A 14,917-nucleotide genomic window follows, 5' to 3' on the forward strand; every position below is an offset into this window, starting at 1 on the left:
CGCCCTCGTGGCAAGGGCTGCCCAAGGCCTCAACCGGCCAGCTGCTTCCACACCACCTTCTTTCATCGTCGCTACGTGTAAATCTGACTTTTAGCTCACGAGCGAGTCCGTAACTTCCTTTTTCGCGACATTTAGGAGCTGAGCTTCGTCGTTTATTTCGGTTTTACGACACGCCTACGTGACCCGTCATCTCCGCCTTTTTTCATCCTCATTTTTCGTCAAAATAACTCCGCCATCATGTCTAACGTGTTTTTCCCTTATTCCAAGGCGCCTTTGCGCACTATCAAGGAAATTCAGTTCGGTCTCTTCGCCCCCGAAGAGATCAAGCGCATGAGTGTGGTTCACATTGAATACCCCGAAACACTGGTGAGTAACTCTTGGTTTTTTTCCCCCTAGCGGACGCTTTTTTTTGGATGAGGTTTCCTCGTCCTATGCCCCCCGATGACTTGATTGCTAAGTGACCAACAGGATGACCAACGCCAACGGCCCCGGACTAAGGGTATCAACGACCCTCGCCTTGGTACAATTGATCGCCAATACAACTGCGAGACTTGCGAAGAGGGTCCAAAGGAATGCCCCGGACACTTTGGTCACATTGAGCTCGCGTCTCCCGTCTTCCATATTGGTGCGTAATAGATTCGCCTCTGTTTCCTCCTTTCGTCTTTTCTGTTCATGCTGACTCCTGGCCCAACTCTAGGTTTTTTGACTAAAATCAAGAAGCTTTTAGAGACAGTTTGCCATAACTGTGGAAAGATCAAGGCCAACACGGTTAGTCATCCCTACTGGGGTGGCAAATCCTAAATGGTTTTTGCTAACATGGATACCAGGCCGATTCAAAGTTTACAGACGCTCTTCGTTTCCGGGACCCAAAACGTCGTTTTGATTCCATCTGGCGACTGTCCAAGGATGTCCTGGTATGTGAAGCCGACGCGCCTGCTGATGATGAGGAGTTTTCGAAGGACTCCCAGAAGGGCCGCTCCCATGGCGGCTGCGGTAACGCCCAGCCCACCGTTCGGAAGGAAGGAATCTGCTTGGTTGGAACATGGAAGCCTAGCAAGGCTATGATGGAGGATGAGATGGCTCAGCCAGAGAAGAAAGTCATTACTCCCACAATGGCCTTGAACATCTTCCGCAACATCTCCATCGAAGATGTCCGCATCATGGGACTCAGCAATGATTATGCTCGTCCTGAATGGATGATTTTGACTGTCTTGCCCGTTCCTCCTCCGACCGTTCGCCCTAGCGTCGTGATGGGAGCCACAAGTGGCGCTCGCGGTGAGGATGACTTGACTTACAAGCTCGCGGAAATTGTCCGTGCGAACCAAAACGTTCAACGCTGTGAGCAGGAAGGTGCACCCGAACACGTTATTCGTGAATTCGAATCTCTCCTTCAGTACCATATTGCCACTTACATGGACAATGACATTGCTGGTCAACCCACGGCGATGCAAAAGGGAAACCGCCCCGTGAAGGCTCTTCGCAGTCGTTTGAAGGGTAAAGAGGGTCGTCTCCGTCAGAACTTGATGGGAAAGCGTGTGGACTTCTCTGCTCGTACCGTTATCACAGGTGACCCCAATCTGAGGCTGGACGAAGTCGGTGTCCCATACTCAACTGCTCGTATTCTCACCTACCCGGAAGTTGTCACACCATACAATATTGAGAAGCTCCAGAAGTTGGTTGCGAACGGACCTAACATTCACCCTGGTGCGCGATACATTGTCCGTGACAACGGTGAACGTATTGATCTTCGCCACGCTAAGCGCGCGGGTGCTCAGCAACTGCTGTATGGTTGGAAGGTCGAGCGTCATCTTGACAACGGCGATTATATCCTGTTCAACCGTCAGCCATCTTTGCACAAGGAATCTATGATGGGTCACCGCGTCCGCGTTATGCCCTTCTCTACATTCCGCATGAACTTGTCTGTCACCAGTCCCTACAACGCTGATTTCGATGGTGACGAGATGAACTTGCACGTCCCCCAGGGCGAAGAGGCGCGCGCTGAGCTTGCTGAGCTCACCTTGGTCCCGAAGAACATCGTTTCCCCGCAGCGTAACGGTCCTCTGATGGGTATTGTGCAGGATACTCTCTGTGGTATCTATAAGATCTGCCGTCGTGACACCTTCCTTACCAAGGACCAAGTTATGAACCTCATGCTGTGGGTCCCTGATTGGGATGGTGCCATTCCACCTCCCGCAATTATTAAGCCTCGCCCCCGTTGGACTGGAAAGCAGATGATCAGCATGGCTTTCCCCTCTGGTCTGAACCTTCTGCGTGTTGACAAAGACGGCTCGCCTTTGGCTGAGAAGTTTAGTCCTCTCAGTGATGGAGGTCTCTTGATTCACGGTGGACAGCTCATGTATGGTATGCTTTCCAAGAAGACGGTCGGTGCCAGTGGCGGTGGTGTCATTCACACCATTTTCAACGAGTACGGCCCTGACACTTGTGTCAAATTCTTCAGTGGAGCTCAAACCATCGTCGGGTACTGGTTACTGCACAACGGTTTCAGTATTGGTATCGGTGACACCATTCCCGATCAACTTACTATTAACAAGATCGAGGAGGCCGTTCGCAACAGAAAACAGGAAGTCGAGGAAATCACGGCTAGTGCAACCGAGAACACACTGGAGGCCCTGCCTGGTATGAACGTGCGTGAGACATTCGAAAGCAAGGTCTCTCGTGCATTGAACAATGCCCGTGACGAAGCTGGTGATGCTACCGAAAAGAGTCTCAAGGATCTGAACAACGCCATTCAAATGGCGCGGTCTGGTTCTAAGGGTTCGGCAATCAATATTTCGCAGATGACTGCCCTTGTTGGACAACAGTCCGTGGAAGGCAAGCGTATTCCGTTCGGCTTCAAGTATCGTACCCTTCCTCACTTCACCAAGGACGATTACTCTCCCGAGTCTCGTGGATTCGTCGAGAACTCATACCTCCGTGGCTTGACTCCCACCGAGTTCTTCTTCCACGCCATGGCTGGTCGTGAAGGTCTGATTGATACTGCTGTCAAGACTGCCGAAACTGGTTACATCCAGCGTAAGCTGGTCAAGGCTCTCGAGGAAGTTATGGTCAAATATGATGGCACTGTACGCAACTCCCTTGGAGATATCATTCAGTTCATCTACGGAGAGGATGGTCTCGATGGTGCCCACATTGAGAACCAGCGTGTCGATCACATCAAGTGTTCCGATGCGAAGCTCATGGACCGATTCCGCGTTGATGTTATGGACCCCGAGCGAACCCTCGGCCCAGAGATTTTGGAACAAGCCAACGAAATTGCCGGCGACATCGAGGTGCAGAGATACTTTGATGAAGAATGGGAGGCCATTCTGAAAGACCGTGACTTCCTGCGCACCGTGGTCAAGGAGGACGAAGAGATGATGCAGCTTCCCATTAACGTCCAGCGTATCCTGGAAATGGCTCGGACCACTTTCCGTATTCGCGAGGGCACAATCAGTGATTTGCACCCTGCTGAGGTCATTCCTCAAGTCCAGCAGCTCTTGGATCGCTTGGTGATCGTTCGTGGTAACGATCCCATTTCGCAAGAGGCTCAGGTTAATGCGACTTTGCTCTTCAAGGCGCAACTGCGCAGTCGTCTCGCTTTCCGCCGCCTTGTCACCGACTATTCGCTCAACAAGCTTGCATTCCAGCACGTATTGGGTGCTATTGAAAGTCGTTTCGCCCGTGCGGCAGCCAACCCTGGTGAAATGGTTGGCGTTCTTGCGGCTCAATCTATTGGTGAGCCCGCAACGCAAATGACACTGAACACTTTCCACTTTGCTGGTGTGTCGTCCAAGAACGTCACGCTTGGTGTTCCACGTCTCAAGGAAATCCTCAACGTTGCCACGAACATCAAGACGCCATCCATGACTGTGTACCAGGAAGGCATGAAGACCCACGATAAGGAGGGTGCCAAACTCCTTCGAAGTCTTGTGGAGCACACTAGTCTGCGCTCTGTGACGGAGTCGACGGAGATTTACTATGATCCCGATATTCAGTCCACTGTCATCGAAAATGATAGAGATATGGTCGAGTCATACTTCATCATTCCTGAAGATAACGCAGACGACGCATCTCAGCAGTCGAAGTGGTTGCTCCGTATCGTCCTCAGTCGCCGCTCTCTTCTTGACAAGGGTCTCACGGTACAGGATGTCGCTACAAGGATCAAGCAGGCATACCCTCGTGATATTGCAGTTATCTTCAGTGATAACAACGCTGACGAGCAAGTTATTCGTATCCGCCAGGTCCAAGACTACAAGGAGGACGATGACGAAGACGTCGAGTACGACGTCACCTTAAAGAAGCTTGAGCAGCACCTGCTGGACACTTTGACCCTTCGTGGTGTTCCTGGCGTGGACCGTGCGTTTATTAACGAGAAGAGCAAGGTCCGTGTGATCGAGGACGGTACGCTTCACACCAGCAAATCCGATCCTCTTTGCAAGGAATGGGTTCTGGAAACCAGTGGATCTTCCTTGGCTGCTGTGTTAACGATTCCGGGCGTCGACGCTTCGCGCACCTACTCTAACCAGTTCATCGAGATTTTCGAGGTTTTCGGTATTGAGGCTGCCCGTACAGCTGTGCTTCGCGAATTGACCCTTGTGCTTGCCTTTGACGGTTCTTACGTTAATCACCGTCACTTGGCTCTGCTGGTTGACGTGATGACTGTGCGTGGTTATCTGACTCCTGTTACTCGTCATGGTATCAACCGTGCCGACAATGGTGCCCTCATGCGTTGTTCGTTCGAAGAGACAGTTGAAATTCTGCTCGAGGCTGCTGCGTTCGGAGAGCTCGACGATTGCCGCGGTGTGTCGGAGAACTTGATCCTTGGACAGATGGCGCCCGCCGGAACGGGTGAGTTCGACGTCTACCTGGACCAGAGCTTGCTCAACACCGTCGTGTCCAACAATGCACGCTACGGCCTTATGGGTGCGGTCGGCGCCAAAGATGCTATCATTTCCGACGGTGCTGCCACTCAGTATGACACTGGTTCTCCCATGGCCAGCTCCCCGTCCATGGCCGGTAGCGACCCCTATTCGACGTTCTCGCCTATGCACCAAATTGGCCAGGAGCCTACTGGAGGTCTTACTGAATACCAGGCTAGCGCTACGTTTGGTGGTGGGCTCAGCCCCGCGGCTCGCAGCCCCGGTGGTTACTCTCCGACAAGTCCCTTCAATACTAGCCCAACGTCTCCTGGATACTCTCCGTCTTCAAGCTATTCACCGACCTCCCCTGGCATCGGCATGACAAGCCCACGAATGATGACCTCTCCTGGTTTCTCGCCTTCCAGCCCATCGTTCCAACCCACGTCTCCGGCCTACTCACCGACCTCGCCTGCGTACGGCCAAGCGTCCCCCACATCTCCTTCCTACTCTCCAACTTCGCCTGGGTTCTCGCCGACGTCGCCTAACTACAGTCCGACTTCCCCCAGCTTTAGTCCGGCCTCGCCGGCGTTCAGTCCGACTTCGCCGAGCTACAGTCCCACCAGTCCCGCGATTGGTGGTGCTCGGCACCTGTCCCCAACATCTCCCACCTCTCCCAAGTACACACCAACTTCACCTGGTTGGTCTCCTACAAGCCCGCAGTCATACTCGCCGACTTCTCCAAACTTCTCTGGTTCCCCGACGTCGCCTACCTCTCCGGCGTACAGCCCGACATCCCCGGCGTACAGCCCTACGTCGCCGCGCCAGTGAACATGGTACGAAGATGGCTTGCCTTTCTCAGGCTCGTTTTCTACATCTGTACCATCATCAACTTTGAACCTCAACCACTAAACAAAAAAGATCTTTTCGCGCTACACATCTCGGAAATGATTGATAATTTTTTTTTCACGATATCGGGGATCGTCTCCCATTCATTGTATCTGTTTAGTCTTTTTTTTTAACCCAATTAACCCAACAACACGTGCCGATTTGGTTTCAGCCGCCATCGTTTCGAGATTGCTTTGCTTTTCCCAGCGCACTATTCCCCCATCGTGAATGCCAGGACCGCACATACTTCCATCAGTATCGAGGACACTGTCCATGGATGCTGTGAGATAGGAGTGTGGGCTTTGGTTACCATTGGGGAATTGCCCAAATCCTTTTTATTGCATGGAAAGCGCACCAGGGATGTATTTTGACCGCTGCTTTCTGTTTTGTACACACCCTCCAGAGGGGACGAGTAGATTTCAACAAAGTTTATGACATTTCCAATTTTCTTTTCATATAAACTCGTAGTAGAGAACAAGGATGTCTCTAGATTGTGGGAGTTGGCAGCTTATAAATTCTCACCGCTTCTATGATAGATGGTCTATACAGAAGTTGAGATATTGGAAGCTTGCGACCTAGTATTTATTAGATATGGGGTGAAGAGCATGTTAAATGAGATAGACAAGAAGGAGCTTCGTATACATATTGTAGAAGAAATGCGTAGAAAGCATACATAGTTGTACGATGTAACTACCCTCGGCAAAATGAAGCTCCGTCAAGCCAAGTGGCCCGTACTCTGGAACTGCATCATATCGCGATCCCCAGCTCTGTCGCTTTTGTGATTCACATTGCTCTGAGAGTCGCAATGTGCTTCACACTCCGACATAACACCAGTATTTTGCAGGCATTATGAGGACGCCGGTCTCACATTTTCTCTCGGCCCTGCGTAAGATTTGCCCGCACCTGCAGGACCGCAATGGAAGCTGACCCCCCTATCTAGTGTTATTGCAGACATGCGCAGCTGGGCCTGGGAAGCCGCTCACCGATCAAACAGCATCTGGGGCAATCGGCCACGATCCGGACCACGAATTTACGTTCCAGACAGGGGAAGCAGAACCCCGACCCATGAATCGTGAGTAGAGACAGCTTCCGTGCCTCGCGCTTCATCGACCGACGCTTGATACTGATCAACCTCATTGTCTAATAATAGATCGAGTTGAACATGCCTGGAATACCCTTCGCACAATTAAGAACCCAGTCCTTCAATCCGACAAGTCAAGAGGATTACTAGGAACTGCCGTGTACTATGGGCGCCAAACAGTCCGATTGCTATTCTTGAATGGCCCTTCGACAGAAAAACCCGAGCAAAAACTGAACAAACATCTCACGGGAGCAGTGGAGGAGTTAAGAACAGCCGCAGACGAAGACCGGGACCCGAATGCGATGTTCCTGCTAGCAGAGATGAACTTCTATGGCAACTTCTCCCATCCCCGCGATTTCAAAGAGGCCTTTCGCTGGTACCATGAACTTGCATGGCTGGACGGAAACAACACAGCGCAGAACATGGTCGGGTTCATGTATGCGACGGGAATCGGCGGTGCGGTCGAACCAGACCAGGCAAAGGCCCTGATGTACCATGAGTTTGCAGCAGAAGCAGGGAACATCCGTTCGGAGATGACACTTGCGTATCGCTACCACACTGGCATTGGGACACCGAAGGATTGTGATCACGCGATCCATTACTACAAGAAGGTTGCAGACAAGGCGATCGAGTACTACCGTTCAGGCCCTCCGGGTGGTAGGGCTTTGGTTCGAGAATCTTATCGTTGGGCAGATGAGGAAGGTGGTGTCTACGGTCCAGGAGCCAGTGTGTCGAGCTCGGGCCAAAATGCGCGAGACCCTGCCAATGCCACTCCTGAGGCCAGCGTGGAAGATATCCTGGAGTACTTGGACCTCATGTCCCGGAAGGGTGAGCTGAAGGCTACGTACACCCTCGGTAAAATGAATTTCGAGGGTGCCCGGGGCTTGCCGCGGAATTTCCGACGGGCTATGAGGTATTTCAAGGTTGTTACTAAGAAATATTGGAATAAGGATGGATCAGTCAACTCAAACCCCCTGCAGGGCTTGATAAGCTGGCGTCCAAGGCCGCAGGACATATTGGTCTTATGTACCTTCGCGGAGAGGGGGTTGAACAACACTTCCTGACTGCCCTCACATGGTTCCGGCGGGGTATTGCGAACGGGGACTCTCTGTGCCAACATTGGATGGGTCTTATGTATCTCAAGGGCTATGGAGTTCCTCAGGATGGCTTCAAGGCATCTCACTACTTCAAAGCAGCGGCAGAGCAGGACTCCCCGGCGTCAGAATCACGATTGGGCGCTCTATTCTTGGACCAAGGAGATATCGCAACCGCAACACGTTACTTCGAGCTTGCTGCCCGCTGGGGATGGATGGAGGCATACTATTACCTAGCTGAAATGGCCCACTTCGGTGTTGGCAGACAGCGGCACTGCGGCGTGGCCGCCGCCTACTACAAAATGGTTGCCGAAAAAGCAGAGATCGTTCACTCAGCTTTCGTGGAGGCAAACGCTGCTTACGAGTCTGGTGATAAGGAGGGTGCTCTCATTCCATCGATGATGGCAGCAGAGCAGGGCTATGAGAATGCACAGGCAAATGTGGCTTATCTTCTTGACGAACATCGCTCTGTGCTCTCGCTCAGTTCCATTCTTCCATGGGCTGAGAAGGCTCGGTCTTCTTTGATGCGCAATGCTCGACTGGCGTTGATTTACTGGACCCGCTCTTCCAAGCAAGCCAACATCGACTCCTTGGTCAAGATGGGCGACTACTACCTGTCTGGAACGGGTACACCCGTCGACGCTGAAAAGGCCTCTACATGTTACCATAATGCCGCTGAAGCCCACCACAGTGCACAGGGCTATTGGAATCTGGGCTGGATGCATGAGAATGGCGTGGCAGTAGACCAAGATTTCCACATGGCCAAGCGGTATTATGACTTGGCTCTCGACCTCAGCCCCGAAGCGTATCTGCCAGTGAAGCTAAGCTTGATCAAACTTCGAGCTCGAGGATACTGGAATCGTATCACCAACGGGAACATTAATCCCATCCATGAGGAGGAAGGTAAGCTGCTCTTTCCCACCAACCCCGTGAAATACTTCCTAGTTTCTTACTTACGTTTATTCATAGACTCGAAACCCCGCCGCACCTTAAAAGAATGGGTCAAGGCTTTCATCGAGAACGACGAGGAGGGCTATTACGAAGACCTTTACGAACAACAACGGGGAGAGGATGATGAATATCGTGCCTTGGAATCTGAAGGCCACGACGATGGCTACTATGACGATCTGGACCTCGATATCGACGAGGGAATGCTTGAGGGCCTGCTGATCGTCGGATTGGCTGCTGTGCTGTTGGTTTTGGTTTATTTCCGTCAACAGCAGCAGCGTAACCGACAGAATGAGAACGCCCATGCCAATGCTAATGCTAATGTCAATGCCCAGAATGGAAATGGGAACGCCAATGATCGTGGATTATTCCCTCAGCCTGGTGATCCTGAATTTGGGCAATGGGTGGCAGGAGGAGTTGGTCATTGAGATTGTAGTGTGTGCATTTCAGCGTGACCTTTTTTTTTTGTAGATAAATCCCAATTGCTTATCGATAAGATTCCATCTCCGCATTTCACTTGGCTTCTCCAACTTTTTGTCTTCCTTTCTCTCTAAAACCATCGACTTTCCGACATCTACATACAATTGATGATGGACAAGCCATCTAGTAAACGTCGTCGCACCGATGCAGCTACTGCTCTCTCAAAACCGTTCAAGTCCCCGCTACGCAGAACTGCACCGACAAACACAGACGACACGCCATCTAAGCCTGTCGCATCCAGGACTACTGAGGACACCGAAGTTACAGCGACTCCTACCATACCTGTAGAGGCGAACTCAATATCGAATTCACCGGATTCGACAACAACTCCAGTACCTCCTAAGCGCAAACGCGTGCTACAACTATTTCCCCAATTCCCCCACAATCGTTCCAAACCTCCGACCCAGAGATTCTAGAACTGCAAAAGCAGCACCGAGAGATCAAGTCAAAGGTCGATGCACTGATCGAGGAACTCGAAATAGCAACTCAGGCCCTCAACCTCGAGACCAATCCCAAATACATCGAGATTCCAACTCTCGTCACCAAATGGCGGCTCGCCAGCCAGGACGCAGCAGATGAGGTATTTGCTGGTGCCAAGGAAAGGGTCAATCGCATGGGAGGGATGGCAGCTTGGAAAGAGCAGTCGAAGCGCGATGCAACTCGATGGGATTTTGATGAGGAGAGTCGTGAGCGGGAGCACGTTGACGAGGAAGAGGAAGGTGTTGATAACTACGGTGATGTGGATTCTTCTGGTCATCCACTGAACAAGAATGATATTGAGGAGAGTCAGGATGAGGTACGTGTTGTGATATTACTGTAGTTTGGGGTTCGCAAGTGGAATCTGTGTGCTAACATTGTTACCTTAGGAGTTCACAATGGAGTTCATGCTCAAGAGTCTGCATGTTGATCCTAAGTTGATTGGATATGATACAAAAGGTCAAAAATGGATCAAAAGCTGATTGTCGCTGCCGACTGCTTGGCCTGGTGAGAATGCATGCTTTATGGGCTCGAGGGAACGACCATGGATGTTATGACTGTGGACTGTATCTGACCTGACTTGACAACTTGGCAATGCTCAGATCATACAATGTCATATAGTAGTTAACAGGCAGTATATAATTAGTATAGCATTACTTATCAACATCGCCTAGACCTTCCTATTATAGCAACCTAATACGGAACTGATATCGTATTGGCGCGGATCAAATCCGTTATCGCGAGTCGTCTCCCCCGCATTTCGTCTCACTTCCTACATGTGCCCAATTGCTGCATGTCGCGCCCTCTGAAGCATAGAGAAATAGCATGCGCTCGCTGTTTCCGACACAAGCGGAAATGTGATCATGCCAAACCTTCATGTGGCGAATGTCGTCGCAAGGGTGCTGAATGCTTGCCTGCTCGGTCTCGGAAAGCGGGAGATAACATCACAATCCCTTTGGAATACTTGAAACAGCTCGAGAAACGGGTTGCGGAGCTGGATCGTAAGTCCAGTGCCACAGAAACAACCGTGGAGACATGTGATGTTGGAACCCAGACGGATTGTGAAGATCCAGAACATGAGCGTAATGGTCTACGCAATGACTCGGACTATCTGATGGTTGATCAGAATAGTAGCGGCGCAGAAAATGACGGTTCTCTCATACTTCTATCAGGTTTGCAACACAGCAGCCAGAGATCACCTCGAACATCCCCACCATCCTTCTCGCCTGGCGCATTCTCTTTATTCCCGGAGACAACTTTCGACGTTCCATGGATTGACTTGGCACCTTCATATCCTTTGACTGAAGATGACTCTCCTTGGCTGAAAGAGCTCTACACAAATGTGTATTTCTCCGTGACTCACCGCGAATGGCCCTTCTTGAACGAAGCAGCTTGGAAATCATGGCATGCTGAAGCAATCCTGGATGGCCAGGATGAATGGAAAGCCTTTTTTCTGCAGATGGTATATGCTATCGGTTCATCCCTTTGCAGTATTTTACAGCGAGACGCCTCGCACTCCGTCCGGTCAAAGGAGTATTATGCCTCGGCCATGAGATATTATCCATATGTTGTGGGGCATCCATCTATGGTCTTGCAGATCCAAGCTTCGCTGTTCATGATACTCTATGCTTTGCATTCTCCTTCTTCCGAGGATATTACAACGATTGTCTCTTCTGTGTTACCTTTCTGTACAGCTGCCATGACAGAGATTCGGAAGCATGTATCGATATGCCGCGACAATGGGTCCATGACTGAGTCTAGTGAAGTTTTGTCTGAGAACATGTTCATTACTTGCTATATGCTCAACGAGGTCATTGTCTCCGGGTGGGATCGACCGGTATCAGCTGCCTACAAGGTTGTTGACGATGATGTGAGTTATACCCGAATACTCTCTCAATAGCTCTTCACAGTCACTAATAACTTAGATGTGCACTCTGGGAGATAACCTCCAACCAACCCTAAGCACAAACCCCGCCATAAGCCACTTGTTCCGACTACGTAAGATCCAAGCCAACATCAGAAGATCACGGGAGAACCGGGCTCGCCATCCCTCTGCAAGATATGGTAAAGACTATAGCTCCTCATTTAAGTCCACCCTTGATAGATGGCGACAAGAGATTCCACACTATGAATCAGACAATGACCAGCACGGTTATCTCCATCCTATATGGATGCGAAAGCTTTATGTTTACAGTCTCTTGATTTTGATAGACGAGAAACGCGATTTCATTGAGATGGACGGAACAGAAGAAATCCTCGCGACGATTGCGGAAGTTTGTCTCAATTTCCGGCTCTTACAAGAGGAAGGACATGTGATGTGCTTTACCTGGTCTGCAGTATGTGTCAACCCCCGGTTTCCTTTCCTTCTATTGCGGTGTACTCGAGGTGGTTTGGGTTGACTAACAATCTTTCAATAGCTTGTATTCCAATTCCGAGCAGGAATCATGATGCTTTACATTGTCTGGGCGACAACTCATATCACTGATCTTCAGGATCAACAGCGCATCAGACTGAACAACCAACAGGCCATTGCTACATGTGCAGCTAATCTGGCTGGCTTTGTCGACCGGTGGAATGATGTAACGCCGTATATGAAGGTGTTCGAGTTCATACGACAGAAAATCATGTGGAATTCTGGTACATTTGGAGTTAATTCCAGTGCTCCGATATCACTAGAAGAGGCTGAATTGAACTTGGAGCAACTGAGGAGGAATTATTTGCACCGGGCTGTCTTGGGAATGATTGAAGATATGATGTATGGGAGGAGTATACATCAAGACTTGTTAGAGGATGATTTTAAATAAAGATTATAACATGGGGAGGGATTTGTACTTAGTTTAGGAGTGATGCATACTCGAGTAATGGAAAGAACATTATATTTCTTTGGTGACACTAGGTCTTCATAATAAGATCAGCTTTCCCGTTGTCGAGCCGGCCTCCATATGAGCTGTAATAACTACGATAGTCTGCGTTAGAGCAGGACTCGACCACCTCTTCCATGACTGGTCACGTTCCGATGCCGGATAGGAAGCTCTGGCAAACCATCTATCACCTTCTATGACCGGCTTGAATGGTTGACCGTTGACATGGCATTCCATAGTCATCAGCTGTGAGTCCTTGGGTACCACCGATCCTTGGATCTGGACCACAACCGTGGAATCGTGAATCTCTTTCACTTGAGTCTCCACCACCAACTCAACAGTCGATTGAGAGGCCCATGGCTGAGGGTCTTGACCACCCTTGATACAATCAGAGTCAAGAGCAGGCACGAGCGGTGGCCGAACACGGCCCTTCATCGCCGTCTCAAAAGCAAAGCCATACTTAAGCAGATTGTTATCATCATATGCTTTTCCAGCGAACGTAAGATTAATTGGCATCCCCGTATCTTCCATGATACCCATAGGAACGGAGATAGTAGGGACGCCAAGATGGCGGATAGGTCTGTTTCCATTGGAGTACTTGACGCCATTACTCCACGCAAACAGCGAAGCCGTCTCATCACAGTCCGCATCAGCAGCCCCGATATCACCATTCGCCGGGAAAACCACAGCATCAAGCCCAAGTCCATCCATCCAGTCCTCAAGGGTTTCCTTGCGTGCATTCTCAAGAGCCTGGATTCCCTGCTGAATACCGGGGACGTCGTAAATAGACGCTGGCTTCCGGTGTGGGTATTTAACAATCTCATCCCATCGCAGCGCATTAGCCGCATCGGGCGCGCCCTTCAAAGATCCCGGCGCAAGCGGGAATATAGTCGTCGGATCGACCTGAGAAAGAGTCTCCAGACCCTTTTGGCCGTTGTTGATCAGGAAGTCATCCCATATATGCGCGACGAGCTCGCTCCGCTCCAGTGCGGACCAGCCTTCTGGTAGTCCTGCGACAGTGACGAGCTGGCCCTTGTGTGCGTTCGATTCATAGGTTGTCACGAGTGGGAAGTCCGTTTCGATTATCTCCGCACCACAGGACTCGAGGACGTTTCTGGCGTTCTGCCATAATTTGATTATGGAGGGTCGAGTGTTGACTTTGCTGGCTGGGGACAGAGAAGAGTCATCACCTCCGATGTACATTGACGGAACCCCAATGCGCTTCCCGCGCAAGGATGTGCTATCTTGTAATTCTGAAAAGGATTGCGGTCGGATTGTATTGATGGAAGGGAGGGAGATGAGTTTTTGTTCCTGGTAGAAATCCCCTATCGGGGCTTTGTCGGACACGGCCAGAACATCTAGGACGTGAAACATATCTGCCACAGTCCTGGTATGAGGCACAAGAACATCACAGGTCAAGTATAGTGGCCAGACACCACGGAGAGGAAGAAGGCCCTTCGAAGGCGTATATGCAACAACGGCATTATTTGATGCCGGCGAGCGACCCGATGAAACAGTCTCACTGCCTAGAGAGAAAGCACAAAAGTTGGCCGCCGTGGCAACGGCCGATCCATTTGATGAACCGGAAGCATACGCCGCAGCCAGGTATGCAGGATTATATGGACTCTCCGCACGTCCATAACACCCACGTTGCATACCACCGTACGCCATGGCGGGCATATTCGTCCGACCAAGAAGCACGGCGCCGGCTTCGCGGAGAAGTTTGATACAGGCAGCATCCTCGTTGGCGATGAGGGTTTCAAATGCAGGTGATCCGCTCGCAACGGTCATGCCCTTGACTTTAATACTGTCTTTTGCGAGATAAGGGATACCCTCCAATGGACGCGGGGGCAGACCTGCTGCACGCCGGGCATCAGAGGCGGCTGCTTCATCGAGGGCGGATGGGTTTAGGATTGGGATAGCGGCGAGTTTTAGATTGTCGGCGTCGTAAACGCTGATTCGTCGTAGGTATCTTGATGCCAAGCCCACGCTAGAGAGTAGCCCTGATGAGAGCGCAGATTGGAGCTCGGAGATACTGGCGTCCAATAGTGATAAGTCTTGGGATTTGTGAGACATAACGTTGAGGGGGTATTGACTTTATTGAACTGTAAAATAGAAATAAAATGCGAGTGGTAGGATTGAAGACGAGTAATATATGGAGTATGTTGTAGAGAGAGAGTTAAGTACAGCGGACAATAGTCCGCCTCCCCCACACTTTTCGGACTATTGACC

The 14,917-nt window shown here is 50.7% G+C and overlaps 5 protein-coding genes across 5 annotated transcripts; 4 read left to right on the plus strand and 1 right to left on the minus strand.

Moving 5' to 3' along the window:
* Window positions 1–237: 237 nt before the first annotated feature.
* N7516_005348 (DNA-directed RNA polymerase II subunit RPB1) lies at window positions 238–5,687 on the plus strand (the record flags this gene model as incomplete). The annotated part of the gene is made up of 4 exons (XM_057218068.1): window positions 238–366; window positions 469–625; window positions 698–768; window positions 828–5,687. The coding sequence occupies 4 exons, from the start codon at window positions 238–240 to the stop codon at window positions 5,685–5,687; spliced, it is 5,217 nt and encodes a 1,738-aa protein (XP_057079951.1).
* Window positions 5,688–6,593: 906 nt separating this feature from the next.
* Window positions 6,594–9,295, plus strand: N7516_005349 (ubiquitin ligase complex subunit HRD3; the record flags this gene model as incomplete). Its single annotated transcript, XM_057218069.1, has 5 exons — window positions 6,594–6,630; window positions 6,685–6,816; window positions 6,895–7,738; window positions 7,786–8,822; window positions 8,889–9,295. 5 exons carry the CDS (start codon window positions 6,594–6,596, stop codon window positions 9,293–9,295), a joined length of 2,457 nt encoding a protein of 818 aa, XP_057079952.1.
* A 162-nt stretch (window positions 9,296–9,457) lies between these two features.
* Window positions 9,458–10,306, plus strand: N7516_005350 (putative DNA repair protein Dds20/Mei5; the record flags this gene model as incomplete). Its single annotated transcript, XM_057218070.1, has 3 exons — window positions 9,458–9,679; window positions 9,778–10,143; window positions 10,214–10,306. The coding sequence occupies 3 exons, from the start codon at window positions 9,458–9,460 to the stop codon at window positions 10,304–10,306; spliced, it is 681 nt and encodes a 226-aa protein (XP_057079953.1).
* A 311-nt stretch (window positions 10,307–10,617) lies between these two features.
* N7516_005351 (uncharacterized protein) lies at window positions 10,618–12,628 on the plus strand (the record flags this gene model as incomplete). Its single annotated transcript, XM_057218071.1, has 3 exons — window positions 10,618–11,694; window positions 11,750–12,160; window positions 12,242–12,628. The coding sequence occupies 3 exons, from the start codon at window positions 10,618–10,620 to the stop codon at window positions 12,626–12,628; spliced, it is 1,875 nt and encodes a 624-aa protein (XP_057079954.1).
* A 96-nt stretch (window positions 12,629–12,724) lies between these two features.
* Window positions 12,725–14,761, minus strand: N7516_005352 (amidase family protein; the record flags this gene model as incomplete). The annotated part of the gene is made up of 1 exon (XM_057218072.1): window positions 12,725–14,761. One exon carries the CDS (start codon window positions 14,759–14,761, stop codon window positions 12,725–12,727), a length of 2,037 nt encoding a protein of 678 aa, XP_057079955.1.
* Between the last annotated feature and the right edge of the window lie 156 nt (window positions 14,762–14,917).

This window comes from Penicillium verrucosum, assembly GCF_028828655.1.
Source record: "Penicillium verrucosum strain IBT 35672 chromosome Unknown utg000001l_segment0_segment0, whole genome shotgun sequence".
Classification (NCBI taxonomy): Eukaryota; Fungi; Ascomycota; class Eurotiomycetes; order Eurotiales; family Aspergillaceae; genus Penicillium; species Penicillium verrucosum.